General features: G+C 39.1%; 1 protein-coding gene and 1 long non-coding RNA gene across 3 annotated transcripts; both read left to right on the forward strand.

The window, feature by feature from the left end:
- The first annotated feature begins 660 nt into the window (after positions 1-660).
- LOC111846176 (uncharacterized) lies at positions 661-1,188 on the forward strand. Its single transcript, XR_002838834.2, has 3 exons — positions 661-879; positions 998-1,057; positions 1,154-1,188. It is a non-coding gene; the product is annotated as an uncharacterized lncRNA (long non-coding RNA).
- A 5,284-nt stretch (positions 1,189-6,472) lies between these two features.
- Positions 6,473-9,757, forward strand: LOC140582468 (uncharacterized). 2 transcript variants are annotated; one of them, XM_072706851.1, is made up of 5 exons: positions 6,473-6,619; positions 6,958-7,345; positions 7,943-8,021; positions 8,339-8,655; positions 8,999-9,757. In XM_072706851.1, the coding sequence occupies exons 1-5, from the start codon at positions 6,497-6,499 to the stop codon at positions 9,352-9,354; spliced, it is 1,263 nt and encodes a 420-aa protein (XP_072562952.1). In that variant the 5' UTR covers positions 6,473-6,496; the 3' UTR covers positions 9,355-9,757. The 2 variants fall into 2 exon arrangements, 1 of the variants encoding a protein (XP_072562952.1); XR_011985444.1 differs by having other exon boundaries at positions 6,958-8,021; positions 8,339-8,541.
- Positions 9,758-10,060: the final 303 nt, after the last annotated feature.

Here is a 10,060-nt window from a genome sequence, read left to right on the forward strand (position 1 = left end):
TATTGTGTTTATCAAGGTGTTTCTTCAACATTAACCCAGAGAAGGGAACAAAAGTTGAAAAAACTAAGAAGAAGACACTGCATGTGAACCAAAGAGTACTCACCCTCATCGCCGATCTCTCTGATCACGAGTGGTGAGAGACCGTTTAAAGACATTTTGAACAGATCGGTACAGTCAGCTTAACTGTACCTTGACTGGGAACTACTGTGTTGTTTATGTTTTCAGTTATCCCAGCTGATATTGAGTACTGTACTCTTACCTGATTTCTGTTATCACAGGCATGCTTTTCAGAGGTTTTGACCATATATCTTTAAACAATCCCTCTAACTAGGGATTGTTACTGAGAACTGTACTTTTGATGTTTCAGAGATGTTCTATATTCTATACAACAGAGTTTAAACTATTTGAATTTTGTATTGCCCTAATTAGCAAACAAGTTAAGTGTTGCACTGAACTGTTAACATTGAAATTTAAACAGCACTGTCTGTTACAAACATTACTTGACTTTAACTGTTATTATAGCATTTTGTAGCTGTACGTTTCTGCAAAAGTGATGTCACAAGCTTATGTGTTTGTTCAAATTCATGTTTTCCTGAAAATGGTTAATATACATTTGTTAGTTGACTTTAAGTGTAGAGCTTAAGCAGTTTTGGCTTTCTTTTTTCATAATGCCAGGAGAAGCTTTAGATGCTTGTTTTGCCTTTATTTGTTTAAAGCAATATATTTGACTAGCAGCAAGTGTGTGGAGGTCAAAATATGTTCAAGACAATAAAAATGTCAGTGAAGGACATCTGAAATTTTGTTGCAGAGGTTTTCTGATGCATGTGTTTTAAGGTTTAAGGGTGGTGGCACAGCTAAGACCCAAGAGTCTCTTTCAAGGTTAGTAAAGTAAACAGATTCAAGAAGATATTTTACACATTTCTTTGTTGTCTGTCTCTAAATCTTATTTTGTCTTTATTATGATTAAAAAGGTTTGTTTTGTTCCTGCCCTTTTCAGACACTGAATTTGAGCAGAAACCATAAGGATACTCAAAGGACCTGTGACTCTCAGGAAATGGTGAGATTTCAGGTCATAATCTTTTTTTCTTTTTTTTCCATTAAATTCATTTTCCTTTTTCCCTTTACAATATTGCTGTTTTGTTTTTGTAAACAGCATCAAATGAGAGTGACAGATGAAACAGTTTCAAGACAATGGCAGGAAAAGCATGCTGAAGATTGAAACAAACCTTGGCTGGAAATATTTGGTATGTGTTTTACCGTAAATCAAATTGTTGAAAAACATTCAGCTACACTGCAACACAGGGAAACTTGATTTGCACTTATTTTGTTACTTTAATTTCTTGTCTCATTATTTTTGTCAGTTATTATTGTTTATGGTGTATGCCCCATTCAATATACTTGGCAGTACTTTGCAAGACAGATGATGTCAAGACCTTTGGATTTGAAAAGGTGCTTGAACCCCTACTGCATGATCTCTGTGTCTTAGAGGAACAAGGTGTGTGTATACACTCACCTAAAAGATTATTAGGAACACCTGTTCAATTTCTCATTAATGCAATTATCTAATCAACCAATCACATGGCAGTTGCTTCAATGCATTTAGGGGTGTGGTCCTGGTCAAGACAATCTGCTGAACTCCAAACTGAATGTCAGAATGGGGAAGAAAGGTGATTTAAGCTATTTTGAGCGTGGCATGGTTGTTGGTGCCAGATGGGCTGGTCTGAGTATTTCACAATCTGCTCAGTTACTGGGATTTTCACACACAACCATTTCTAGGGTTTACAAAGAATGGTGTGCAAAGGGAAAAACATCCAGTATGCGGCAGTCCTGTGGGCGAAAATGCCTTGTTGATGCTAGAGGTCAGAGGAGAATGGGCCGACTGATTCAAGCTGATAGAAGAGCAACTTTGACTGAAATTACCACTCGTTACAACTGAGGTATGCAGCAAAGCATTTGTGAAGCCACAACATGCACAACCTTGAGGCGGATGGGCTACAACAGCAGAAGACCCCACCGGGTACCACTCATCTCCACTACAAATAGGAAAAAGAGGCTACAATATGCACGAGCTCACCAAAATTGGACAGTTGAAGACTGGAAAAATGTTGCCTGGTCTGATGAGTCTCGATTTCTGTTGAGACATTCACATGGTAGAATCAGAATTTGGCGTAAACAGAATGAGAACATGGATCCATCATGCCTTGTTACCACTGTTCAGGCTGGTGGTGGTGGTGTAATGGTGTGGAGGATGTTTTCTTGGCACACTTTAGGCCCCTTAGTGCCAATTGGGCATCGTTTAAATGCCACGGCCAACCTGAGCATTGTTTCTGACCATGTCCATCCCTTTATGACCACCATGTACCCATCCTCTGATGGCTACTTCCAGCAGGATAATGCACCATGTCACAAAGCTCGAATCATTTGAAATTGGTTTCTTGAACATGGCAATGAGTTCACTGTACTAAAATGGCCACCACAGTCACCAGATCTCAACCCAATAGAGCATCTTTGGGATGTGGTGGAACGGGAGCTTCGTGCCCTGGATGTGCATCCCACAAATCTCCATCAACTGCAAGATGCTATCCTATCAATATGGGCCAACATTTCTAAAGAATGCTTTCAGCACCTTGTTGAATCAATGCCACGTAGAATTAAAGCAGTTCTGAAGGCGAAAGGGGGTCAAACACCGTATTAGTATGGTGTTCCTAATAATCCTTTAGGTGAGTGTATATATATATATATCTCATATTGGTGAGTTTGTAAAGGGCATGGTGCAGTGCAGTAGCTGACAATCTAGCTGCACATGGATTAGGTGGGTTTGTTGAAAGTTTCTCAGGAGATTTCATATGCAGATTTTGTACAGCACAAAAACATGAGATCCAAACCCAGACTGTTTCATCTGGTGCTTTCAGCCTTTGCACAAAGGATGATGTAGGATCACACATGCACATATCACAGGGCCTAAATTCCAGGTGGCCTGAGACAAGGCCGAGCCTGGTACGAGAGGCACCAAAGGGGGGGTTACACACATAAACACACACACACAGATAACAAGGGAGGCCAGCGCTCCAACTTTTATTGCCCAAAGATTTAGGGACCTACAGACAAGCAGAGTGGACCTAATGGACAGGGGTACCTCGACTTGGCACACAACCCCCTCCCCATACATTCTGCCTTACATATCACTCACCCAACAGACGAACACCCTAAAGGAAGTTTCATTTAAGTTTGGCTTTTGTATACCCTGTATATTGATTTACTCACGACTACTAGTCTCAATATACAGATAGGTTATGTTTGTATGTGTCCTTAGACAATCTTAGTGTTTTGTGTGCCACCCTTATAACCATGTTCAGGGAGTATCACCTATTTTACCCCTTTGCACTTGAACACATATAAATTTAAATAAATAGATAGGTATAGCTACCATTGTATATATTTTCTCATGGTATACCAGAAGAATCTGGAAAGTGAGTGTAACCAATGTGTCCTGACTTTTAGAGAGTCTTCTTTGTTAACAACCCCCCCTTCTCTTCCAACATTCCTTTGTGGTCCTTATCTGATCATGGTGGACCGTTACCAAGTTTCTTTGTTCTACCATGCTATATTAAAAAGAACTGAATTAAGGTGTACATTATCCATTTTGGAGAAGATCAATTAGAATAAGCCACACCAACCAAGATATGTTGTGTCCAGATGTGCAACTTATATTGATATTACCACAAACTAATGGCCACGCCTATCTATGGATAAGATGTGCTGTTTGTAATATGAATATTTGATGTAACATCTGTTGAGGTGCAACCCAAAACACCTGTATCCCATACTGATGTGAATCAGTCACATAGATACAATAATTAATTGTTTAATCAATTAATACAGATGGTATGAGGTATGTACCTGTGAAGCTGATATGGCATGTTTGGTATCAAACTGATTGTTAATCACCCCTGATTCCAAATCTGGTCAGTGATTACCATAAAAGTGGATGTATCAAAAGTTATAACAGCTTAATGAAAATCATCAGTAAAGGGAGAATCAGTCGGGCCATAAATCCCAAAAGGACTGATACAGACCCCCTTCCGAAAGCCCGCCAAATGGATGGCCAGCCATTGGGCCAGGAGTCGAATAGCCGGGGCTAACAGATCATCAAGCGCAGAAAAGACCATCACCCCGGTAGACGAGAAGCCCACAAGAAACCCTCCGGTGAAGGCCCAGCTGAACAGAGAACAGCACCCAAGACAAAGCTTCACCAGGAGAGAGAATCCAGAGGGGCTCCACTCCACTGCTCCAAACGCCACGCCTTCCTGAGTGCCATCAATTCAGCAGCTCTGCCATCAACTGCCAAGACCCCCCCCCCCCCCCACACTCTTCAACCAAGTAAACCAACTTCCTTTCATTCTAACAACTTAAGCTGTTCTGTTAACCTGCTATAAGACTTTAGGTTCATGTTTCCACAAACTGTGCATGCTTTGCAGAACAGTATTTCCCATTTAAGGTTACTCATTTAAATCCGGTCATTGCATTTTCATAATTACATCGTTTGTTTTATTCTGTTATTTCGTGTTTGTTGTTTGTGTTAGGTGCAATCAGTGGTGTAAAGTACTTGAGTAAATGGACTTCGTTACTGTACTTAAGTATTTTTTTGGCTACTTTGTACTTGTACTGAGTATCAAAAATATAAGCAACTTTTACTCTCTACTCCACTACATTTGTGACTGAATATATGTACTCTTTACTCCACTACATTTGAACGGACGCTTACCGTTACTCGCTACATTGTGATTGCGTGCGACAAGTCAGGATCTTTATCTATCACGGCTAATTTCTTCAAGTATGTCTGGCTGCAGCCTGCAGGAGGGCGGGGTTGGACATCCAACCCCGCCCACATCCAACCCGACCCATTCGTACCGCGAAAGCCACGCCCTTGTCCAACACGTCTTAAAGCGGAAGCCAAAGCGAACTCGCAGAACGGAATCGTTGTAGTACCTGTTATGTCATTAAGTTAAAAATCTTTAGTGTCCCAGTGTAATAACAGTGCTATCTATTATTTATTATTTTGTTTGTTAATGTTTCTGCTAGACACACTATTGACTGTCAATTACTGCACAAAGATTTTACTGTGGGACCCGCATGGTTGTTTGTGGTTGTTTTGCTGCTGGTTAAACGTTTCCATAGTTAGCTGACTATCTAGCCGACTCACTACCAAAACTATGGTAACTAGGTAAAGACCTTCTTGCTGATAATATAGCTTCCATGTAGTTAACAAGACTTGACACTTAAAGACTTTGTGCGTCATCAGATATTACTGTCTGCTCAAACGACTGTTCAGCTTGCTTCCTATGGGTTACTAGTTATTAGCTAGTTAGCAAAGCCACTGTGGTAGCATCCATTAAGGCTGTGCGATATAGCAAAAATATTTTTATCATGATCATATCAAACGATATTGATCATTATCATGGTGTAATTCAAGTCATTATTTTATTACTATGAGTGCTCCATTTTTGCTTGAAATGCCCTTAAGAATTGCCCTTAGATTCAGAACATGAAAAGACTGAAATCTAATTTGAATAAATAATATAAAATATATATTTTTTTGTTCTCTGTATCATTATTGAATAATTTGTCATCTATATCGACATTAAATTATAAGTTTATTTAATGTTAATGTTGGCACAGAAATAACTTGCAGTGCCTTTGGAAATGCAATAAAATGCTCATTTGGAAAACGTTTAACTATCCTTTGTAATTGAGTAAAATGGTGATAACTGAATACTTTTATAAGGCACTGTATACTTGATTGCAATGGGTTTTATTACTCTCCGGCTATACTAATACACCAATCAATATATTAACCAATCAACACAGACAAGCATTAGATTGATATTGGATTGAAATTATATTATGGACATCCTACAGCGACATAAACAAGGGTAAATAGTCCTAAAACGTTTAAATACAGTCCTGATGTGCCCACCATGTGACCGTTATGACCATGAATGAAGCACCGTCATGCACCGCATAGCGACGTTTCGGACCGCATACATGAGGGTGCTCCTATACGATTATAAAAAATCATAATTCGTAATAATACTGTAATTGATAATAAACAGTTGTTACTGGTTTATGTGTTTACTATACTGTAGTTTATATATTTTTAGAGCGTACTCTTTCCACTTACTAAAAAGAAAAAAAGTTTACTGTAAAACAAACTGCTGGGTTAAAGCGTAAACCAGGCGCCGTAAAATGCTTCTTCAGAACGTCAGCGTGATTTGCGTAAACGAAGGGCGAATGAACGGCATGATTGACGTGCTCGTGGGTTGACGTAGGGTAGGCTGCAGGCTGCAGCCGGAGGCTTCTCACGTGAATTAGCAGCTTGCCAAATATCAGGTGTTTAATTAGCGACATGGCTGCAGCCGCTGATGAAGCCAACACCGAAGCCAGCACATCAAGCAGTGCCAGCACTGACGACCATCCATGGCCTTATTTGAAAGAAATGTTTTCATTTGCCGATATACAGAATGGCTCTTACAGGATGCAGTGTCTACTTTGTTTGCCACGAACCACGAAAATAAGTGCTTTTAAGAATTCATCGTCAAATTTGAGGAAACACATTGAGGTAAGAGTCTAATGTTATGTAGTGTAAAGAGTGTAACATTAATTTAATGTGAATTAAGTCAAATGAATCTATACAGATCATGTCTCACTTTACAATGGTATTGTAAGCATAATGTTAGCAAAAGTTAATACAGTTACTGATATGGCAAAAACCACTGCAACATGACTGTATTTTAGCTTAATTCTTTTTGTGCAATGTGAATGAATGTATCACTGAAATTATACATTTTGCATCAGGTGCATTTAGCCGTGAGTTTGTGATGTATTTTTAATTGAATTTATACATAGTTTACTAAGTTGAAAAATAACACTGCTCCTCTTTGTTTAATTTTAATACAGAGAAAACATCCTAATCACTTGAAAAACTACTCAAACCTGACCTCGATCGCTCAGAAGAGGAAGAATGTGAGCAGAAATATGGAGCCCTTAACGAAACAACTCAAAATTGGAGAGACCAAGATCATTTCTCAAGCGACCGTTGATAAAGCTGTACTGCGATTCATTGTGTACGGTCTCCAACCTTTTAGCGTGGTTGAAAAAGATGAATTCAAGGACCTGATTCATGACTTGCAGCCTAACTCTACTGTACGATCAAGATCAACCATCTGTACCAAGATAGAGGAAGCTGCGGGAGGAATGAAGAAAAGTGTAACAGAAGCCATGAGCAGGGTGGAATACATCTGTACAACTACTGATTGCTGGAGTTCAAGGCGGCGCAGCTTTATAGGTATGACAGCGCACTGGATTGACCCACACAATCTACAGCGATGCTCTGCAGCACTTGCCTGTCGACAATTAAAGGGGTCGCACACGTTTGATGTACTTGCAGCTGCGATACATGACATACATTCTGAATTTGAGATACATGAAAAAGTTGTCTGTATAACAACAGACAATGGATCAAATTTTTTGAAAGCCTTTCGTGTCTATGGAGGTGAGAACATGCACAGCAACAACACAGAACATGCAACAGCAACCCCATCAGAAGATGAGGATGAATCTGACACTGAAGATGGGGAGAAATGTGGAGAGACTGAATATGTTGAGGTTGCTGAAATTCTAGCCAAGGATGATCTTGAATTTCATTTGCCCAAGGATCAGCGTTGTGCTTGCCATCTTCTGAACTTGGTTTCCACTGTGGATGTTGACACTGCTCAATCAGATGAAACATACAAAAGGTTATCAAGATCATTCTTCTCCAAATGTTGGGCCTTGTGGAACAAGAGTGGCCGGTCCAGTAAAGCTGCAGAGATGATGGAAGAGGAATGTAGTATGCAGTTAATTCGTCCAAATGCCACACGATGGAACTCTTTGTTTCTTTCAGTGGAGAGGATACTGAAGATCATGAAGGAAAAGGGAGATGGTGTTTTCCGGAATCTCTGTGTGGAATTCAAAATCCCCATGTGAGTAATGTTATAATGAACAGTAATGATGCTTTGCTTTTTATTTCAAAGACTGCCTTTTTCCTCCTGCAAAAGTAAATATTTGTATGCAATCAAGGCATCCTGAGTTGTCAGATGAAATAATGGATATTTTTTAGTATTCATTCAAAAATGGGAAACCGGAGGGATGGCAGCAAATCATTACAAATCAATGCAAATTGTTCTACTATCCTATGATTCATTTAAATCCTAAATGAGTAGCATCTATATTTTGCTATAATCAGTTACTTTAAATGGTCTTGAAAAAGGTTGTTTTTTTTTTGTTTGTTTTTTAATAGGTTCACTCCTGCAGAAAAGGCCTTTCTTGGGGAATATGTCACGGCTATGGCCCCTGTTGCCAAAGCGATTAATATCTTGCAGGGAGAAACCAATGTGCATATGGGCTGGCTTTTACCAACACTCAACGTCATGGTTTCCAAACTAAAACGAGCCAAGATATCCATGAAACTCTGCAAGAGCCTGGTAGATGCAATCCTTGAAGGTGTGAACAAGCGCTTCGGTGACATGCTCAATAATCCTGAGCTGATTGCAGCTGCAATCCTGCTTCCGAAGTTTAAAACTTATTGGACAACTGATGATGCCATCCTCAACCTCGGTTTGTAGTCACAGGCATATAAAACTAAATGAAGAGCAGTGACATACTAATTAGTATAGTTTTTTTTTCTTTTTTTTTTTTAAATTAATTGCTAACTGATTTTGGAACTAACTTAAACATTTAGATGGAAAAATGGGTGTTCTAGTATTGCATATAATTTGGGATATTAGGCAATATTCTAAATACTTTTATCAGTAATGTGTGAATTTTTGGAAACTTTGTGGAATGCTGAGATAATGTATTTTAAACTGAATAAATGTGAATATGCGTAATTTTAAACGCACTAAAATGCTTTTGGATTAATTTAAATTGTTGCAGAAACATTTCCAAATGTGTATTGTAGGCCTTGACTTCATAAAGGGAAATATGGAGGAGAACTCTCAGCTTACAAGTGATTCCACTTCATCAGAGGAAGAGGATTTCTTCAAGCCACTGAAGACGTCTCGGGCACAACAAGGCCCAGCAGTGCTTGATGGCTATCTGACATATGCTGGTGATGACATGGGTGTCCTGAAAACCTTCCCCTCTCTACTAAAGTTGTCTTTAAGGCTCAACACTCCCCTTCCTGCATCTGCTGCTTGCGAGCGTCTTTTTAGCAGTGCTGGCCTCATTTTCAGGCCAAAAAGAGCTAGAGTAAGTTCCAAGAACTTTGAGAACCAGCTTTTGTTGAAGCTGAATAAAAATATTGCCCCCCTCTGAAACTGAGAGATAAAACACCATTAAAGTCAGCTCTGAATTTGTTTTTTTATTAGTTTTTTTTTATTGTTTTACCTTTTTTTTGAACATTTGAGTTTGACTGAGACTGACTTTTTGTTCTATTTTCTTCTTCTGCCATTTTGAAACATTGAGGTGTTCAATTTAATGTCTATATTAGGAAATAAAGCCTCATAAATAAATAGTTCCTTGTTTTCCACATTTCTTGGTGTTCTTTGAGCCTACATTCAGTACGAGTAAAATACTTAAGTTCTTTTAAAATTGGATACTTTACGACTTTTACTCAAGTCTTATTGGAATTGGTGACTTGTAACTTGTAATGGAGTAATTTATACAGTAAGGTATCTGTACTCTTACTCAAGTATGGTTTTCAGGTACTCTTTACACCTCTGGGTGTAATGTCTGTCTTATGTTAGTTGTAGTGTTAGCTAGGAATAAATGCATGTCTTTTACACAACTTTAGCCTCCGTCATTGAGTGTTCCACACTAAGTTCCTGCCTCTGTGCGATCTTGCTACACGCTCTGAACCTCAAACTCGCCTGAAACATCGCGACACACTCTCTCATCGGCTGTGAGGGGAGCTTCACTACCAATCGTTTACATTACCTGGTGATGCAGCTCCCTGGACGAGCCTTCTAACCTAGGTTATAAGTGACATTGGTAATTAGTCAATCCCGTTTAAGTCTCACAT

Source organism: Paramormyrops kingsleyae, chromosome 24, assembly GCF_048594095.1.
Source record: "Paramormyrops kingsleyae isolate MSU_618 chromosome 24, PKINGS_0.4, whole genome shotgun sequence".
Classification (NCBI taxonomy): Eukaryota; Metazoa; Chordata; class Actinopteri; order Osteoglossiformes; family Mormyridae; genus Paramormyrops; species Paramormyrops kingsleyae.

Bases quoted from the DNA above. Each gene is read 5' to 3' on its own strand.
- LOC140582468 (XM_072706851.1), top strand. From the start codon at position 6,497: ATGTTTTCATTTGCCGATATACAGAATGGCTCTTACAGGATGCAGTGT. The intron at 6,620-6,957 runs GTAAGAGTCTAA...ATTTTAATACAG, and splicing joins ATTTGAGGAAACACATTGAG to AGAAAACATCCTAATCACTT. The intron at 8,656-8,998 runs GTTTGTAGTCAC...TGTGTATTGTAG, and splicing joins TGATGCCATCCTCAACCTCG to GCCTTGACTTCATAAAGGGA.